This window comes from Lonchura striata, chromosome 16 (assembly GCF_050655825.1).
Source record: "Lonchura striata isolate lonStrDom1 chromosome 16, ASM5065582v1, whole genome shotgun sequence".
Lineage (NCBI taxonomy): Eukaryota > Metazoa > Chordata > Aves > Passeriformes > Estrildidae > Lonchura > Lonchura striata.
Window position 1 is genome coordinate 5745177 of NC_140718.1, and position 20351 is coordinate 5765527.

A 20351-nucleotide genomic window follows, 5' to 3' on the forward strand; every position below is an offset into this window, starting at 1 on the left:
TCTCCATTAGGGACCTCCCATTCATGTCTATGGACGGCTCTGGTCGCTCCTGCGCATGCGCGGTGTCCATTAGGGTCCTCCCATTCATGTCTATGGACGGGCTCTGGTCGCTCCTGCGCATGCGCATCCGCCATGAGGGACCGGACGCGGGAACTGCGCCAGGCGAGAGCCCAGAAAAATGGGGAAAAAAAAGGAAAAAACGGGGAAAAAAGCCAAAAAGCGGGAAAAGGAGCCCGGAATCGGGATGGGGGAAGGCGGAAACGGGGGAGGGAGTGAGGAAAAAGGGGGAAAGAGCCCAAAAATTGGGGAAGAAAGGGCGAAAATGGGAGCGGGGAGCTCGGGAATGGCGAAAAGTGGGAAAAAGATGTGAAAATGTGGGAAAAAACACAAAGAAACGGGTTGGGAGGCCAGAAATGCGGGAAATGAGGGAAAAAGTCGGAAATGAACCCAAAAATTGGGAAAAGAGCCCAAAAAATCAGGAAAAAAGAGGCGAAAATCAGGAAATAAACCCAAAAATCAGGAGAATGAAGTCAAAAATTGGGAAAATGTTTCCAAAAAAATGGGGAAAAGAGTTCAAAAATTGGGAAAAGAGCCCAAAAATTAGGTGAAGAGTCTAAAAATCAGGAAAAAGAGGCAAAAATCAGGAAATAAACACAAAAATCAGGAGAATGAACTCAAAAATTGGAAAAATGTTTCCAAAAAAAATGGGGAAAAGAGTTCAAAAATTGGGAAAAGAGCCTAAAAATTAGGAGGTGAGCCCAAAAATCAGGAAAATATCCCAGAAATGGGGAGAAAAAGCTCAAAGATAGGGGGAAAAGGCCAAAAATCAGGAAAAAGAGGCAAAAATAAGGAAATAAACCCAAAAATCAGGAAATAAACCCACAAATCAAGAAATAAACCCAAAAGTCAGGAAAATGAGCTCAAAAATTGGAAAAATGTTTAAAAATATGGGGAAAGAGTCCAAAAATTGGGAAAAGAGCCCAAGAATTAGGAGGTGAGCCCAAAAATCAGGAAAACTAACCCCAAAATCAGGAAATGAGCCAAAAAATGTGGAAAAGGAGCCCAAAAATGGGCAAAAAGAGCCCAAAAATGGGGAAAAAAAGGCAAAAGTCAGGAAATGAGCCCGGGAATGGGGAAAGGAGCCCGGAGGTGGAAGCAGAGCCCCAAAAATTCCTGGTTTTTGTTCCAAATCCGGGATTTTTCCCCAAATCTGGTTTTTCTTCCCCAAATCCAGGTTTCTTTTCCCCCAAATCCGGGTTTTCTCCCCAAATCCAGGTTTTTTCCCCAAATCCAGGTTTCTTTTCCCCCAAATCTGTTTTTTTTCCCCAAATCCAGGTTTCTTTTCCCCCAAATCTGTTTTTTTTCCCCAAATCCAGGTTTCTTTTCCCCCAAATCTGGGTTTTTTCCCCAAAACCAGGTTTCTTTTCCCCCCCAAATTCAGGTTTCTTTTCCCCCAAATCCGGGTTTTTTCCCCAAATCCAGGTTTCTTTTCCCCCAAATCCAGGTTTTCTCCCCAAATCCAGGTTTTTTCCGCAAATCCAGGTTTCTTTTCCCCCAAATCCAGGTTTTTTCCCCAAATCCAGGTTTCTTTTCCCCCAAATCCGTTTTTTTTCCCCAAATCCAGGTTTCTTTTCCCCCAAATCCAGGTTTTTTCCCCAAATCCAGGTTTCTTTTCCCCCAAATCCGGATTTTTTCCCCAAATCCAGGTTTTTTCCCCCAAATCTGTTTTTTTTCCCCAAATCCAGGTTTCTTTTCCCCCAAATCCGGGTTTTTCCCCCAAATCCGTGTTTTTTCCCCCAAATCCGGGTTTTTCCCCCAAATCCGTGTTTTTTCCCCCAAATCCAGGTTTCTTTTCCCCCAAATCCGGATTTTTTCCCCAATCCAGGTTTCTTTTCCCCCAAATCTGTTTTTTTTCCCCAAATCCGGGTTTCTTTTCCCCCAAATCTGGGTTTTTTCCCCAAATCCGGGTTTTTTCCCTAAATCCGCGTTTTTCGCCCCAATTCTCGTTTCTTTTCGTTCCCCCCCAGGCCTCGGACTCGGACTCGGAGGGGGAGGGGCGGGGGGGGGAGGGGCGGCTCCTCCCCCCCGAGGACCCCGCCCTGGCCCAGGTGAGCCCGGCCCATTTGCATCTCATTTGCATCTCGTTTGCATCTCATTTGCATCTCGTGTTGGGGTGATAGCGGGATATCATGATATTCCACATTTATATCCCGATATTCCGTGTCCATATCGTGATATCCCGTGTTTGTATCCCGATATTCCACGTTTATATCCCGATATTCCACGTTTATATCCTGATATTCCACATTTATATCACGATATTCCGCATTTATATCACGGTATTCCCTATTTATATCCCAATATTCCATGTTCATATCGTGATATCCCGTGTTTATATCGTGACATTCCATATTTATATCCCAATATTCCGTGTTCGTATCTCGATATTCCGTGTTTATATCCCGATATTCCACGTTTATATCCTGATATTCCACGTTTATATCATGGTATTCCCTGTTTATATCCCAGTATCCCATATTTATATTCCGATATTCCTTATTTATATCCCGATATTCCGTGTCCATATCCTGATATTCCGTGTTTATATCATGATATCCCGTGTTTATATCCCGATATTCCACCTTTATATCACGATATTCCATGTTTATATCACGATATTTCGCGTTTATATCATGATATTCCCTGTTTATATCCCGATATTCCGTGTTTATATCGTGATATCCCGTGTCCATATCGTGATATCCCGTGTTTATATCCCGATATTCCACGTTTATATCACGATATTCCGCATTTATATCATGGTATTCCCTATTTATATCCCAATATTCCATGTTCATATCATGATATCCCGTGTTTATATCGTGATATTCCATATTTATATCCCGATATTCCGTGTCCATATCATGATATCCCGCGTTTATATCACGATATTCCGTGTTTATATCCCGATATTCCACGTTGATATCACGGTATTCCACGTTTATATCACGATATTCCGCATTTATATCACGGTATTCCCTATTTATATCCCAATATTCCGTGTCCATATCGTGATATCCCATGTTTATATCGTGACATTCCATATTTATATCCCAATATTCCGTGTTCGTATCTCGATATTCCGTGTTTATATCCCGATATCTCATGGTTATATCCCGATATTCCACGTTTGTATCCTGATATTCCACGTTTATATCATGGTATTCCCTGTTTATATCCCAGTATCCCATATTTATATTCCGATATTCCTTATTTATATCCCGATATTCCGTGTCCATATCCCGATATTCCGTGTTTATATCATGATATCCCGTGTTTATATCCCGATATTCCACGTTTATATCATGATACTCCCTGTTTATGTCTCAATATCCCGTGTTTATATCCCGATATTCCGTGTTTATATCATGATATTTCTGGTCCATATCCTGATATTCCGTGTTTATATCGTGATATTCCACGTTTATATCATGATATTCCCTGTTTATATCCCAACATCCCGTGTTTATATCCTGATGTTCCATATTTATATCCCAATATCCTGTGTCCATATCCCGATATCCCGTGTCCATCCCATGACATCCCGTGTTATCCCGTGTTGCAGGCGTGTTCCCTGCGCCGGGCGCTGGGGGCGCTGTCGCAGCGTATCCCGTGTCCATATCCCGATATCCCGTGTCCATCCCATGACATCCCGTGTCCATATCCCGATATCCCGTGTTTCCCATGACATCCCGTGTCCATCCCGTGTTATCCCGTGTTGCAGGCGTGTTCCGTGCGCCGGGCGCTGGGGGCGCTGTCGCAGCGTATCCCGTGTCCATATCCCGATATCCCGTGTCCATATCCCGATATCCCGTGTCCATATCCCGATATCCCGTGTTTCCCATGACATCCCGTGTTATCCCGTGTTATCCCGTGTTGCAGGCGTGTTCCGTGCGCCGGGCGCTGGGGGCGCTGTCGCAGCGTAACCCGTGTCCATATCCCGATATCCCGTGTTTATATCCCGATATCCCGTGTTTCCCATGACATCCCGTGTTATCCCGTGTTGCAGGCGTGTTCTGTGTGCCGGGCGCTGGGGGCGCTGTCGCAGCGTAACCTGTGTCCATATCCCGATATCCCGTGTCCATATCCCGATATCCCGTGTCCATCCCATGACATCCCATGTTATCCCGTGTTATCCCGTGTTGCAGGCGTGTTCCCTGCGCCGGGCGCTGGGGGCGCTGTCGCAGCGTATCCCGTGTCCATATCCCGATATCCCGTGTCCATCCCGTGTCCATCCCGTGTTATCCCGTGTTATCCCGTGTCCATCCCATGACATCCCGTGTTATCCCGTGTTATCCCGTGTTGCAGGCGTGTTCCGTGCGCCGGGCGCTGGGGGCGCTGTCGCAGCGCGCGGCGGCGCTGGAGCAGCTGCAGGAGCGAGCGCTGGGCACCGCCCTGCCCCCGCCCGGTACCGACCCGGAATTCGGGAATTTGGGCAAATTTGGGGAAGTTTGGGGAGTTTGGGGAATTTTGGGGGAAATTTTCAGGGGAATTTGGGGAATTTTGGGGGGAATTCGGGGGATTTTGGGGGAGTTCGGGGGATTTTGGGGGAGTTTGGAGGATTTGGGGGAAGTTTGGGGGGTTTGGGGAAAATTTGGGGGAGTTTGGGGGATTTGGGGGAGTTTGGGGAATTTTGGGGGAAATTCGGGGAATTTTGGGGGAGTTCGGAGGATTTTGGGGAAGCTCAGGGAATTTGGGGAATTTTGGGGGAAATTCGGGGGATTTTGGGGGAAATTTGGGGAGTTTGGGGGAATTCAGGTGATTTTGGGGGAGCTCGGGGAATTTTGGAGAAGTTCAGGGAATTTGGGGAATTTTGGGGGAAATTCGGTGGATTTTGGGGGATTTTGGGGAATTTTGGGGGAGTTTGGAGGATTTGGGGGAAGTTTGGGGGATTTGGGGAAAATTTGGGGGAATTCGGGGGAGTTTGAGGGAGTTTGGGGAATTTTGGGGAAATTCGTGGCATTTTGGGGGAATTCAGGGAAGTTTGAGGGATTTGGGGAGAATTTGGGGGATTTTGGGGGATTTTAGGGGATTTTAGGGAGAATTCAGGGGAATTTGGGGGATTTTTTGGGCATTTTGGGGGGAATTCAGGGAATTTTGGGGGAGTTTGGGGGCTTTTGGACGAATTTGGGGCATTTTGGGGCATTTTGGAGGAATTTGGGGCATTTTGGGAAACTTCGGGGGATTTTGGGGGTTTGGAGGAATTTTTCAGGGGAATTTTGGGGGATTCAGGATGAATTTTGGGGGAATTTTGGATGATTTTTTTTTTGGGGGGGGGAGGGTTTGGTTTTTTTGGGGACTTTTGGCGGAATTTGGGAGGTTTTGGGTTATTTGGGGTGGATTTTGGGTGAATTTTGGCTGTTTTTGGTTCCCCAGAGCTCCAGGAGGATCTGGGCTGGTTTTGGATGAATTTTTGGGTTATTTTGGGGTGGATTTTGGGTCAATTTTGGCCATTTTTGGTCTCCAGAGCTCCAGGAGGATCTGGGCTGGTTTTGGATGAATTTTTGGGTTATTTTGGGGTGGATTTTGGGTGAATTTTGGCCATTTTTGGTCCCCCAGAGCTCCAGGAGTATCTGGGCTGGTTTTGGGTTATTTTGGGGTGGATTTTTGGGTCAATTTTGGCCATTTTTGGTCTCCAGAGCTCCAGGAGGATCTGGGCTGGTTTTGGATGAATTTTTGGGTTATTTTGGGGTGGATTTTGGGTGAATTTTGGCCGTTTTTGGTCCCCCAGAGCTCCAGGAGGATCTGAGCTGGTTTTTGATGAATTTTTGGGTTATTTTGGGGTGGATTTTTGGGTGAATTTTGGCCGTTTTTGGTCCCCCAGAGCTCCAGGAGGATTTGCAGCGGCTCCGGGATGAGATCCAGGATCTGACGCGGGAGATTCAGGCGGGGCTGCGAGGTACCCCCAAAACACCCCAAAACACCCCAAAACACCCCAAAAACGCCCCAAAAATACCCCAAAATATCCCCCAAATACCCCAAAAAACCAAATTCACCCCAAATATACCTCAAAAACCCCCAAAACTCACCCAAAATACCCCAAAATGCCCCAAAAATACCCAAAATGCCCCAAAAATACCCCAAAATATCCCCCAAATGCCCCAAAAAACCCAAATACTCCAAAAAAACCCAAATTCACCCCAAATATACCTCAAAAACCCCCAAAACTCCCCCAAAATGCCCCAAAAATACCCAAAAATACCCCAAAATATCCCCCAAATACCCCAAAAACCCAAATACCCCCAAAAAACCAAATTCACCCCAAATATACCTCAAAAACCCCCAAAACTCCCCCAAAATACCCCAAAATGCCCCAAAAATGCCCCAAAAATACCCCAAAATATCCCCCAAATACCCCGAAAAAACCCAAATACCCCAAAAAACCCAAGTACACCCCAAATATACCTCAAAAACCCCCAAAACTCCCCTAAAATACCCCAAGAACGCCCCAAAAATACCCAAAAATACCCAAAAATGCTCCAAAAATACCCCAAAATATCCCCCAAATACCCCAAAAAACCCCAAATACACCCCAAATATACCTCAAAACCCCCAAAATACCCCAAAACTCCCCAAAAATACCCCAAAATATCCCCCAAATACCCCAAAAACCCAAATACAACCCAAAAACCCCAATACACCCCAAATATACCTCAAAAACCCCCAAAACTCCCCCAAAATACCCCAAAATGTCCCAAAAATACCCAAAATGCCCCAAAAATACCCCAAAATATCCCCCAAATGCCCCAAAAAACCCAAATACTCCAAAAAAACCCAAATTCACCCCAAATATACCTCAAAACCCCCCAAAACTCCCCAAAAATACACCAAAATATCCCCAAAAATACCCAAATACTCCAGAAAAACCCAAATTCACCCCAAATATACCTCAAAAATCCCCAAAATACCCCAAAATAGCCCCAAAATATCCCTGAAACACCCCAGAACACAAAATACGCCAAAACCACCCAAAAATACCCCAAAACCACCTCCAAAAACCCCAAATACACTAAAAACACCTCAAAACCAGCTCCAAAACACCCCAAAATCACCCAAAATTCACCCCAAACCACCCAAAATAAACCAAATACACCCCAAAATACCCCAAAATACCAAAAAACTCCCTGAAAATACCCAAAATACCCCAAAATAACCCAAAATATCAAAAAGCTCCCTGAAAATACCCAAAATAACCCAAAATAACCCAAAATACCCCAAAACCTCCCTGAAAATACCCAAAATAACCCAAAATACCCCAAAACCCCTTCAAGATTTTCAAGGTTCTTTTTTCCCCATTTTTGGGATTTTTATCCCAATTTTCAGTTCTGTTTCTCCATTTATTTATTTTTTACCCAATTTTTGTGATTTTTTCCCCCATTTTCGGGTTATTTCCCCATTTATTTAAATTTTTGCCCAAATTTTGTGTTATTTCCCCCATTTATTTAAATTTTTACCCAAATTTTGTGTTATTTCCCCCATTTATTTAAATTTTTGCCCAAATTTTGGGTTATTTCCCCCATTTATTTAATTTTTTGCCCAAATTTTGGGTTATTTCCCCCATTTATTTAAATTTTTACCCAAATTTTGGGTTATTTCCCCAATTTATTAAATTTTTACCCAAATTTTGGGTTATTTCCCCATTTATTTAAATTTTTCCCCCATTTTGGGGTTATTTCCCCCATTTATTTAAATTTTTACCCAAATTTTGGGTTATTTCCCCAATTTATTAAATTTTTACCCAAATTTTGGGTTATTTCCCCATTTATTTAAAATTTTCCCCCATTTTGGGGTTATTTCCCCATTTATTTAAATTTCTGCCCAAATTTTGGGTTATTTCCCCCATTTATTTAAATTCTTCCCCCATTTTGGGTTATTTCCCCCATTTATTTAAATTTTTACCCAAATTTTGGGTTATTTCCCCCATTTATTAAATTTTTACCCAAATTTTGGATTATTTCCGCCATTTATTTAAATTTTGCCCAAAATTTGTGTTTTTTGCCCCGTTTCAGGCCTGGAGCCGCCCGGGCCGGATTCGGGGCCGGGTTCGTTTCGGGCGCGGCTGCGGCGGACCCAGGTTGGGGCAAATTCCGGGGATTTTGGGCAATTTCCACATTCGGGGGAATTTGGGGCAATTTTGGGGGATTTTGGGCTGAATTTGGGTTTTTTTGGGGAAATTTGGGCGGAATTTGGGTTTTTTTGGGGAAATTCGAGGGGAATTTGAGGGGACTTGAAGTTTTTTTGGGGGATTTTGTGGGAATTTGGGACATTTGGGATTTTTGGGGGGAATTTGGGGCATTTTGGGGAGATTTTCGGGCGTTTTGGGCTGAATTTGGTTTTTTTGGGGAATTTGGGGCATTTTTAGGGGATTTTGGGGGGATTTGGGGCTTTTTGGGGGGATTTTGGGGAATTCTGGTGGGATTTTGGGGGAATTTCAGGCATTTTGGGTTTTTTGGGGGGAGAATTTGGGACATTTTGGGGAAAATTGGAGGGAATTTGGGATTTTGGGCTGAATTGGGTTTCTTGGGGGGAAATTTTGGGGGATTTGGGGTGGATTTGGGGATTCTGGGGGAAAATTTGGGTGATTTTGGGGTAATTTGGGGATTTTGGGGGAAATTTGGGATTTTGGGAATTTTGGGCTGAATTTCGAGGGTTTGGGGACATTTTGGCCGTTTCTGGGCGGAATTTCGCGGGAATTTTTGGGAATTTTTGGGAATTTTGGGTCTCTGACGGATTTTGGGGTCGGGCCGAGCAGTTTTGGGGGTCCCTGGGGTGGATTTTGGGTGGAATTGGGAGGATTTTGGGTGATTTTGGCCGTTTCTGGGCGGATTTTCATGGGGATTTTTGGGAATTTTGGGGGAAATTTTGGGAATTTTGGGGGAATTTTTGGGAATTTCGGGTTCCTGACAGATTTTGGGGTTCCCTCCCAGCACGGGCTCCTGGCCCAGCAGTTTTGGGGGTCCCTGGGTGGAATTTTGGGTGATTTTGGTGGATTTTGGCCGTTCCTGGGCGGATTTTGGCCGTTTCTGGCCGGATTTTCATGGGGATTTTTGGGAATTTTGGGGGAATTTTTGGGAATTTTGGGTTCCTGACGGATTTTGGGGTTCCCTCCCAGCACGGGCTCCTGGCCCAGCAGTTTTGGGGGTCCCTGGGTGGAATTTTGGGTGGAATTTTGGGTGATTTTGGTGGATTTTGGCCGTTCCTGGGCGGATTTTCGTGGGGATTTTTTGGGAATTCTGTGGGAATTTTTGGGAATTTTGGGTTCCTGACGGATTTTGGGGTTCCCTCCCAGCACGGGCTCCTGGCCCAGCAGTTTTGGGGGTCCCTGGGGTGGATTTTGGGTGGAATTGGGCGGATTTTGGGTGGATTTTGGCCATTTCTGGGTGGATTTTGGCCGTTTCTGGGTGGATTTTCATGGGGATTTTTGGGAATTTTGGTGGAATTTTTGGGAATTTTGTGTTCCTGATGGATTTTGGGGTTCCCTCCCAGCACGGGCTCCTGGCCCAGCAGTTTTGGGGGTCCCTGGGTGGAATTGGGCGGATTTTGGGTGATTTTGGGCGGATTTTGGCTGTTTCTGGCCAGATTTTCGCGGGGATTTTTTGGGAATTTTGGGGAAATTTTTGGGAATTTCGGGTTCCTGACGGATTTTGGGTTCCCTCCCAGCACGGGCTCCTGGCCCAGCAGTTTTGGGGTCCCTGGGGTGGATTTTGGGTGGAATTGGGTGAATTTTGGGTGATTTTGGGCGGATTTTGGCTGTTTCTGGCCAGATTTTCGCGGGGATTTTTTGGGAATTCTGTGGGAATTTTTGGGAATTTCGGGTTCCTGATGGATTTTTGGGTTCCCACCAACACGGGCTTCTGGCCCAGCAGTTTTGGGGGTCCCTGGGGTGGAATTTTGGGTGATTTTGGTGGATTTTGGCCGTTTCTGGGCAGATTTTCATGGGGATTTTTGGGAATTTTGGGGGAAATTTTGGGAATTTTGGGGGAATTTTTGGGAATTTCGGGTTCCTGACAGATTTTGGGTTCCCTCCCAGCACGGGCTCCTGGCCCAGCAGTTTTGGGGGTCCCTGGGTGGGTTTTTGGGTGGATTTTGAGTGGATTTTGGCCATTTCTGGGCGGATTTTGGCCATTTCTGGGCGGATTTTCGTGGGGATTTTTTGGGAATTCTGTGGGAATTTTTGGGAATTTCGGGTTCCTGACGGATTTTGGGGTCCCACCCAGCACAAGCTCCTGGCCCAGCAGTTTTGGGGGTCCCTGGGTGGATTTTGGGCGGATTTTGGCCGTTCCTGGGCGGATTTTGGCCATTTCTGGCCGGATTTTCGTGGGGATTTTTGGGAATTTTGGGGGAATTTTTGGGAATTTCGGGTTCCTGATGGATTTTTGGGGTCCCTCCCAGCACGGGCTCCTGGCCCAGCAGTTTTGGGGGTCCCTGGGGAGGATTTTGGGTGGAATTGGGTGAATTTTGGGTGATTTTGGCCGTTTCTGGGCGGATTTTCATGGGGATTTTTGGGAATTTTGGGGGAATTTTTGGGAATTTTGGGGGAATTTTTGGGAATTTTGGGTTCCTGACGGATTTTGGGGTTCCCTCCCAGCACGGGCTCCTGGCCCAGCAGTTTTGGGGTCCCTAGGAGAATTTTGGGTGGAATTGGGTGAATTTTGGGTGGATTTGGGTGGATTTTGGCCATTTCTGGCCGGATTTTCATGGGGATTTTTGGGAATTCTGTGGGAATTTTTGGGAATTTCGGGTTCCTGATGGATTTTTGGGTTCCCTCCCAGCACGGGCTCCTGGCCCAGCAGTTTTGGGGTCCCTGGGTGGAATTTTGGGTGATTTTGGTGGATTTTGGCCGTTCCTGGGCGGATTTTGGCCATTTCTGGCTGGATTTTCATGGGGATTTTTGGGAATTTTGGGGGAATTTTTGGGAATTTTGGGTTCCTGACGGATTTTGGGGTTCCCTCCCAGCACGGGCTCCTGGCCCAGCAGTTTTGGGGGTCCCTGGGTGGAATTTTGGGTGGAATTGGGTGAATTTTGGGTGATTTTGGCCGTTCCTGGGTGGATTTTCACGGGGATTTTTGGGAATTTTGGGGGAATTTTTGGGAATTTTGGGTTCCTGACGGATTTTTGGGTTCCCTCCCAGCACGGGCTCCTGGCCCAGCAGTTTTGGGGGTCCCTGGGTGGAATTTTGGGTGGATTTTGGCCGTTTCTGGCCGGATTTTCGCGGGGATTTTTGGGAATTTTGGTGGAATTTTTGGGAATTTCGGGTTCCTGATGGATTTTGGGGTTCCCTCCCAGCACGGGCTCCTGGCCCAGCAGTTTTGGGGGTCCCTGGGTGGGTTTTTGGGTGGATTTTGAGTGGATTTTGGCCATTTCTGGGCGGATTTTGGCCATTTCTGGGCGGATTTTCGCGGGGATTTTTTGGGAATTTTGGGGCAATTTTTGGGAATTTTGGGTTCCTGACGGATTTTGGGGTTCCCTCCCAGCACGGGCTCCTGGCCCAGCAGTTTTGGGGTCCCTAGGAGAATTTTGGGTGGAATTGGGTGAATTTTGGGTGATTTTGGCCGTTTCTGGGCAGATTTTCATGGGGATTTTTGGGAATTTTGGGGGAAATTTTGGGAATTTTGGGGGAATTTTTGGGAATTTCGGGTTCCTGACGGATTTTGGGGTTCCCTCCCAGCACGGGCTCCTGGCCCAGCAGTTTTTCGGGGTGACCGGGCGCCTCCAGGCCGCCCAGGCCCGGTACCGGCAGCGGAGCCTGGAGCGGATCCGGCGGCAGCTCCAGATCGGTGAGAGCCAAAATCCGGGGGGGGATCCCAAAATTTTCCCATTTTTGGGATAAATTCCCCATTTTTGTGATAATTTTCCCAATTTCGGGATGAATTTTCCCATCCTCGGGGTAAATTTTCCCGATTTTTGGGGTAAATATCCCCAATTTTGGGATATATTTTTCCCAATTTTGGCGCCTCTTTCCCCATTTCCGGGGTCTCTTTTCACATTTTTGGGGTAAATTTCCCATTTTTAGGGTCTGTAACCCCGTTTTCAGGGGAAATTTTCCTGATTTCGGGATATTTTTTCCCATTTCTGTGGTAATTTTCCCATTTCTGGGGTAAGTTTTCCTGATTTTTGGGTCGTGTCCCGTATTTTGGGTCCCTATTCCCATTTTTAGGGTTGGTAACCCCATTTTTGGGATAAATTTCCCAATTTTGTGATTAATTTCCCAATTTTGGAATAATTTTCGCCATTTTGGAGTAAATTTCCCAATTTTGGGGCAAATTTCCCACTTTTTGTGAAAGATTTCCTATTTTTGGGGTAAATTTCCCATTTTTGTGATAATTTCCCCCATTTTGGGCTGATTTCCCCATTTTGGTGATAATTTTCCCAATTTCGGGCTGTTTCGCCCCATTTTTGGTGTCTATTTCCCATGTTTTGTGATAAATTTCCCATTTTTGGGCTAATTTTCCCATTTCTGGGCTAATTTTCCTGATTTTGGGCTGTTTTGCCCCATTTTTGTGATAAATTCCCCATTTTGGTGATAATTTTCCCGATTTCGGGCTTTTTTGCCCCATTTTTTGTGATAAATTTCCCATTTTTGGGATGATTTTCCAATTTTGGTGATAATTTTCCCGATTTCGGGCTGTTTTGCCCCATTTTTTGTGATAAATTTCCCCTGTTTGTGATAAATTCCCCATTTTGGTGATAATTTTCCCAATTTCGGGCTGTTTTGCCCCATTTTTTATGATAAATTTCCCATTTTTGTGATAAATTCCCCATTTTGGTGATAATTTTCCCGATTTCGGGCTTTTTTGCCCCATTTTTTGTGATAAATTTCCCCTGTTTGTGATAAATTCCCATTTCTGTTATAATTTTCCCGATTTTTGGCTTTTTCGCCCCATTTTTTGTTATAAATTTCCCATTTTTTGTGATAAATTCCCCATTTTTGGGCTGGTTTCCCCCATTTTTGTGATAAATTCCCATTTCTGTGACAATTTTCCCAATTTCGGGCTTTTTCGCCCCATTTTTTGTGATAAATTCCCCATTTTTGGGCTGCTTTCCCCCATTTTGGTGTAAATTTCCCATTTTTGGGCTAATTTTCCCATTTTGGTGATAATTTTCCCAATTTTGGGCTGTTTCGCCCCATTTCTGTGATAAATTTCCCATTTCTGTGATAAATTCCCCATTTCTGTGACAATTTTCCCGATTTTGGGCTTTTTCGCCCCATTTTTTGTGATAAATTTCCCATTTTTTGTGATAAATTCCCATTTCTGTGACAATTTTCCCAATTTTGGGCTTTTTCGCCCCATTTTTTGTGATAAATTTCCCATTTTTTGTGATAAATTCCCATTTCTGTTATAATTTTCCCAATTTTGGGCTTTTTTGCCCCATTTTTGTGATAAATTTCCCATTTTTGGGCTGGTTTCCCCCATTTTTGTGATAAATTCCCATTTCTGTTACAATTTTCCCAATTTTGGGCTTTTTCGCCCCATTTTTTGTGATAAATTTCCCATTTTTGTGATAAATTTCCCATTTTTTGTGATAAATTTCCCCTGTTTGTGATAAATTCCCCATTTTGGTGATAATTTTCCCAATTTCGGGCTTTTTTGCCCCATTTTTTGTGATAAATTTCCCATTTTGGTGATAATTTTCCCGATTTTGGGCTGTTTTGCCCCATTTTTTGTTATAAATTTCCCATTTTTGTGATAAATTCCCCATTTTGGTGACAATTTTCCCGATTTTGGGCTTTTTCGCCCCATTTTTTGTTATAAATTTCCCATTTTTGTGATAAATTTCCCATTTCTGTTATAATTTTCCCAATTATGGCTTTTTTGCCCCATTTTTTGTGATAAATTCCCCATTTTTGGGCTGGTTTCCCCCATTATTGTGATAAATTTCCCATTTTGGTGACAATTTTCCCAATTTTGGGCTGTTTTGCCCCATTTTTTGTTATAAATTTCCCCTGTTTGTGATAAATTCCCCATTTTGGTGATAATTTTCCCGATTTTGGGCTTTTTCGCCCCATTTCTGTGATAAATTACCCATTTTTGGGCTGCTTTCCCCCATTTTTGTGATAAATTTCCCCATTTTTTGTGATAAATTCCCATTTTGGTGACAATTTTCCCAATTTTGGGCTTTTTCGCCCCATTTTTTGTGATAAATTCCCCATTTTTGTGATAAATTCCCATTTTGGTGACAATTTTCCCAATTTTGGGCTTTTTCGCCCCGATTCGCAGCCGGGGCGCCGCCGCTGTCCGAGGAGGAGCTGGAGCAGCTGCTGGAGTCGGGCCCGGCCCAGATCTTCATCCCCAACGCAAGTTTGGGGCAAAAAACGGCGATTTTGGGGCTCTGGGGAAAAATGGGGAATTTCGGGGGGTTTTGGGGTGAATTTGGCCGATTTTGGGTTGAATTTCGGGGTGAATTTGGCTGATTTTGGGTTAAATTTTAAGGTAAATTTTGGGTTGAATTTCGGGGTGAATTTTGCCGATTTTGGGTTAAATTTTAAGGTAAATTTTGGGTTGAATTTGGGGTGAATTTTGCCGATTTTGGGGTGAATTTCGGGGCGAATTTGGCTGATTTTGGGTTAAATTTTAAGGTAAATTTTGGGTTGAATTTCGGGGTGAATTTGGCCAATTTTGGGTTAAATTTTAAGGTAAATTTTGGGTTGAATTTGGGGTGAATTTTGCGCCGATTTCGAGTTGAATTTTGGGGTGAATTTGGCTGATTTTGGGTTAAATTTTAAGGTAAATTTTGGGTTGAATTTGGGGTGAATTTTGCCGATTTTGGGTTGAATTTCGGGGTGAATTTGGCTGATTTTGGGTTAAATTTTAAGGTAAATTTTGGGTTGAATTTGGGGTGAATTTTGTGCCAATTTTGGGGTGAATTTTGGGGTGAATTTGGCCGATTTTGGGTTAAATTTTAAGGTAAATTTTGGGTTGAATTTGGGGTGAATTTTGTGCCAATTTTGGGGTGAATTTTGGGGTGAATTTGGCCGATTTTGGGTTAAATTTTAAGGTAAATTTTGGGTTGAATTTGGGGTGAATTTTGTGCCAATTTTGGGGTGAATTTCGGGGTTAATTTTGCCGATTTTGGGTTAAATTTTAAGGTAAATTTTGGGTTGAATTTCGGGGTGAATTTTGCCGATTTTGGGTTAAATTTTAAGGTAAATTTTGGGTTGAATTTGGGGTGAATTTTGTGCCAATATCGAGTTGAATTTTGGGGTGAATTTGGGGTTTTTTTGGGATTTTGGGGTTTTTTGAGATTTTGGGTGAATTTTGGGGTGAATTTGGGATTTTGTGCTGATTTGGGGTGGATTTTGGGGTGAATTTCAGCGGTTTTGGGTAAATTTGGGTTTTTTGGTGTTTTTCTTGGGATTCGGGGTGGATTTTGGGGTGAATTTGGCCGTTTTGGGGTAAATTTTGGGTGGTTTTTTGGTTTTTAGGGATTTGTGGTGAATTTTAGGTTTTTTTGGGAGTCGGGGTGGATTTTGGGGTGACTTTGTCAATTTTTGGGTAAATTTGGTTTTTCTGTGTTTCTTTGTGATTCGGGCCATATTTTGGGGCAACTTTGGCCATTTTTGGGTAATTTTTGAGTTTTTTGGGGATTTTGGGTGAATTTCGGGTGGATTTTGGGGTGAATTTGGCCGTTTTGGGGTAAATTTGGGGGTTTTCGGGTTTTTTGGGATTCGGGGTGGATTCCGGGCCAGATTTTTGGGGTAAATTTGGCCGTTTCTGGCTAAATTTGGTTTTTCTGTGTTTTTTTGGGATTCGGGCCGTATTTTGGGGCGACTTTCCCCGATTTTGGGCCGTATTTTGGGGTAAATTTGGCCGATTTTGGGTAAATTTGTGTTTTTCTGTGTTTCTTTCTGCTTCGGGCCGTATTTTGGGGTAAATTTGGCCGATTTTGGGTAAATTTGTTTTTTCTGTGTTTCTTTCTGCTTCGGGCTGTATTTTGGGGCGACTTTGGCGTTTTCGGGCCGTATTTTGGGGTAAATTTGGCCGTTTTTGGGTAAATTTGGGGGTTTTTTGTGTTTTTTTGGTATTCAGGGTGGATTTCGGGGCGACTTTGGCCGTTTCTGGGCCGTATTTTGGGGTAAATTTGGCCGATTTTGGGTAAATTTGTATTTTTCTGTGTTTCATTCTGCTTCGGGCCGTATTTTGGGGTGACTTTGGCCGATTTTGGGCCGTATTTTGGGGTAAATTTGGCCGTTTCTGGGTAAATTTGTATTTTTTCTGTGTTTTTTTGTGACTCGGGCTGTATTTTGGGGTAAATTTGGCCGTTTCTGGGTAAATTTGGTTTTTTTGTGTTTTTTTGTGCTTCGGGCTGTATTTTGGGGCAACTTTGGCCATTTTTGGGTAATTTTTGAGTTTTTTGGGGATTTTGGGTGAATTTTGGATGGATTTTGGGGTAAATTTGGCCGTTTTTGGGTAAATTTGGGGGTTTTTTTGTGTTTTTTTGGTATTCAGGGTGGATTTTGGGGCAACTTTGACCGTTTCGGGCCATATTTTGGGTTAAATTTGGCCGATTTTGGGTAAATTTGTGTTTTTCTGTGTTTCTTTCTGCTTCGGGCCGTATTTTGGGGTGACTTTCGCCGTTTTGGGCCGTATTTTGGGTTAAATTTGGCCGATTTTGGGTAAATTTGGTTTTTCTGCGTTTCTTTGTGCTTCGGGCCGTATTTTGGGGCAACTTTGGCCATTTTTGGGTAATTTTTGAGTTTTTTTGGGATTTTGGGTGAATTTCAGGTGGATTTTGGGGTAAATTTGGCCGTTTTGGGGTAAATTTGTGTTTTTTTTGTGTTTTTTTGGTATTCAGGGTGGATTTTGGGGCGACTTTGACCATTTCGGGCTGTATTTTGGGGTAAATTTGGCTGTTTTTTGGTAAATTTGTGGTTTTTTGTGTTTTTTTGGTATTCAGGGTGGATTTTGGGGCGACTTTAGCCGTTTTCGGGCCATATTTTGGGGTAAATTTGGCCGATTTTGGGTAAATTTGTTTTTTCTGTGTTTCTTTCTGCTTCGGGCCGTATTTTGGGGCGACTTTGGCCGTTTTGGGCCGTATTTTGGGGTAAATTTGGCCGTTTCTGGGTAAATTTGGTTTTCCTGTGTTTCTTTGTGCTTCGGGCCGTATTTTGGGGCGACTTTGGCCGATTTTGGGCAGGCGGGCGCGGCGCGGGCGGCGCTGGACGAGGCGGGCGCGCGGCACCGGGAGCTGCGGCGCCTCGAGCGCGGCCTCGGCGAGCTGGGAGAGCTCTTCCGGCTGCTGGGCGGCGCCGTGGAGGCCCAGGTCTGAACTGGGATATACTGGGAGGGACTGGGAGGGACTGGGAGGGACTGGGAGGGACTGGGAGGGACAGGGAGGGGCCTGGGGCGAAAATCCCGGTGGTTTTGGGGTGAAAAATGGAGATTTTGGGGGGGAAAATGGAGGTTTGCAGGCAGAAAATGGAGATTTTTGGGATGGAAACGGGACTGGGTTATACTGGTTTGGACTGGTTTGGACTGGGAGGGAACTGGGTTATACTGGTTTGGACTGGTTTGGACTGGGAGGGAACTGGGAGGGAACTGGGAGGGACTGGGAGGGAACTGGGAGGGACTGGGAGGGACTGGGAGGGTTCCGGGGTAAAAATCCCGGTGGTTTTGGGGTGAAAAATGGAGATTTTGGGGGGAAAAATTGAGATTTTTGGGGGGGAAAATGGGACTGGGTCATACTGGTTTGTACTGGTCCATACTGGTCCATACTGGTCCTTACTGGTTTATACGGGTCCATACTGGTTTATACTGGTCCATACTGGTTTATACTGATTCATACTGGTCCATACTGTTCCTTACTGTTCCATACTGGTCCTTACTGGTTTACACTGGTCCTTACTGGTCCATACTGGTCCATATTGGTTTATACTGGTCCTTACTGGTCCATACTGGTCCATACGGGTCCGTACTGGTTTATACTGGTCCATACTGGTTCATACTGGTCCATACGGGTGCGTACTGGTTTATACTGGTCCATACTGGTTTATACTGGTTTATACTGGTCCATACTGGTCCGTACTGGTCCATACGGGTCCGTACTGGTCCATACTGGTCCATACTGGTTTATACTGGTGCAGGGTGACGTCATCGACCGCATCGAGCGCCACGTGCAGGACTCGGGGGCGGAGCTCGGGAAGGGGCGGAGCCACCTGAGGGGGGCGGGGCAGCGGCGGCGGGCGGCGCGCAAGGTGAACTGGGACGGACTGGTTTATACTGGGAGGGACTGGGATGGACTGGGATGGACTGGGAGGGACTGGGAGGGAACTGGGAGGGAGCTGGGAGGGAACTGGGAGGGACTGGGAGGAACTGGGAGGGAACTGGGAGGGAACTGGGAGGGAACTGGGAGGGAACTGGGAGGAACTGGGAGGGACTGGGAGGAACTGGGAGGGAACTGGGAGGGAACTGGGAGGGACTGGGAGGGACTGGGAGGGAGCTGGGAGGGAACTGGGAGGGACTGGGATGGAACTGGGAGGGAACTGGGAGGGAACTGGGAGGGAACTGGGAGGGAGCTGGGAGGGAACTGGGAGGGACTGGGATGGAACTGGGATGGACTGGGAGGGACTGGGAGGAAGTGGGAGGAACTGGGAGGGACTGGGAGGGAACTGGGAGGAACTGGGAGGAACTGGGAGGGAACTGGGATAAACTGGGAGGGAACTGGGAGGGACTGGGAGGGAACTGGGAGGGACTGGGAGGGACTGGGAGGGAACTGGGAGGGACTGGGAGGGACTGGGAGGGACTGGGAGGGAACTGGGAGGAACTGGGAGGGACTGGGAGGGAACTGGGAGGGAGCTGGGAGGGACTGGGAGGGAACTGGGATGGACTGGGATGGACTGGGAGGGAACTGGGATGGACTGGGATGGACTGGGAGGGAACTGGGATGGACTGGGAGGGAACTGGGAGGGACTGGGAGGGAACTGGGAGGGACTGGGAGGGAACTGGGAGGGAGCTGGGAGGGAACTGGGAGGGACTGGGAGGGAACTGGGAGGGAGCTGGGAGGGAACTGGGAGGGACTGGGAGGGAACTGGGATGGACTGGGAGGGACTGGGAGGGAACTGGGAGGGACTGGGAGGGAACTGGGATAAACTGGGAGGGACTGGGAGGGAACTGGGAGGGACTGGGATAGACTGGGAGGGACTGGGATGGACTGGGATGGACTGGGAGGGACTGGGAGGGAACTGGGAGGGACTGGGATGGAACTGGGAGTTGTGGGATGAACTGGTTTATACTGGTCCATACTGGTTTTTACTGGTTCTTATTGATTTATATTGTTCCAAACTGGTTTATACTGGTTTTACTGGGTCAAACTGGTTTATAATGGTTTATACTAGTCCATACTGGTTTGGTTTATATTGGTGCATACTGGTTTGTACTGGTCCAAACTGGTTTATACTGGTTTATACTGGTCCAAACTGCTTCACACTGGTTTATACTGGTTTATACTGGTCCAGACTGGTTTATACTGGTCCAAACTGGTTCACACTGGTTTCTACTGGTTTATACTGGTTTATACTGGTCTAAACTGGTCCGTACTGGTCCGCAGAAGCGCCTGGCCCTCGCCGCCTGCGCCTCGGCCGCCATCTTGGTGTTGGCGGCCATCGTGGCTGCCTCAGTGGCTGCTGGCTGAGGCCGCGCTCCCATTGGCTGGAGGAGCTGCCAATCACCACCGGCCACGCCCCCGCGCAGCGCTGATTGGTCGGGGGCGGTGCCCGTCATCGCCGGCCACGCCCCCTCGCCGCCGGGCGGTTCTGATTGGCCGGCGGTGACGTCATCGGCGAATAAAGCACTTTTTAACCCAAAAGTGAGGGAAATGAACCCAAAAATTGCCGAAAAAAACCCAAAAATGACCCAAAAAAATCGCCGGGAGTCCCCGAAAAGCCCCAAAAATCCAAAAATGCCACCAAAAAAATCCCCAGAAATGCCCTCAAAAAACCCAAAATGCCCCAAAAATGTCCCCAACGTCCCCCAAAAAACACCCAAAAAATCTAAAAAACCCAAAAAATCCAAAAAAGACCAAAAAAACTCCAAAATTGGCTAAAAATGCCAAAAAACCCCCAAAAATGTCCCAGAAGTTCCCAAAAATACTCCCAATGACCCCCCAGAAACCCAAAAAATACCCCGAAAATCTAAAAAATCCAAAAATACACCCAAAAAACTCCAGAATTGGCTAAAAATGCCAAAAAACCCCAAAATGCCACAAGAAACCCCCAAATATCCCAAAAGTTACCAAAACCATCCCGAAAGTTCCCAAAAATACCCCCAAAGACCCCCTAAAAACCCAAAAAATAC

General features: G+C 45.8%; 1 protein-coding gene across 5 annotated transcripts; it reads left to right on the forward strand.

Annotated features, from left to right (window-relative positions):
* The first annotated feature begins 49 nt into the window (after positions 1 to 49).
* LOC110481099 (uncharacterized) lies at positions 50 to 19863 on the forward strand. Of its 5 annotated transcripts, XM_085593495.1 has the most exons (11): positions 52 to 604; positions 750 to 1376; positions 1442 to 2108; positions 4369 to 4468; positions 5885 to 5959; positions 8070 to 8134; positions 11729 to 11837; positions 14280 to 14356; positions 17197 to 17322; positions 18143 to 18253; positions 19606 to 19863. In XM_085593495.1, the coding sequence occupies exons 2-11, from the start codon at positions 1036 to 1038 to the stop codon at positions 19687 to 19689; spliced, it is 1755 nt and encodes a 584-aa protein (XP_085449621.1). In that variant the 5' UTR covers positions 52 to 604; positions 750 to 1035; the 3' UTR covers positions 19690 to 19863. The 5 variants fall into 5 exon arrangements, 2 of the variants coding, with proteins under 2 accessions (XP_085449622.1, XP_085449621.1); XM_085593496.1 differs by lacking the exons at positions 11729 to 11837; positions 14280 to 14356; positions 17197 to 17322; positions 18143 to 18253; positions 19606 to 19863 and adding an exon at positions 8988 to 9220 and having other exon boundaries at positions 50 to 604; XR_014958704.1 differs by lacking the exons at positions 52 to 604; positions 750 to 1376; positions 1442 to 2108; ... (3 more) ...; positions 18143 to 18253; positions 19606 to 19863 and having other exon boundaries at positions 11766 to 11837; positions 14280 to 16744; positions 17197 to 17325.
* The last annotated feature ends 488 nt before the right edge of the window (positions 19864 to 20351 follow it).

What these genes read in the sequence shown, in the direction of transcription:
- LOC110481099 (XM_085593495.1), top strand. Translation starts at nt 1,036, where the DNA reads ATGAGCCAAAAAATGTGGAAAAGGAGCCCAAAAATGGGCAAAAAGAGC. An exon ending in CGCGGCTGCGGCGGACCCAG is followed by an intron (nt 8,135 to 11,728) that starts GTTGGGGCAAAT and finishes GTTCCCTCCCAG; the next exon opens with CACGGGCTCCTGGCCCAGCA. An exon ending in GGCGGCGGGCGGCGCGCAAG is followed by an intron (nt 18,254 to 19,605) that starts GTGAACTGGGAC and finishes ACTGGTCCGCAG; the next exon opens with AAGCGCCTGGCCCTCGCCGC.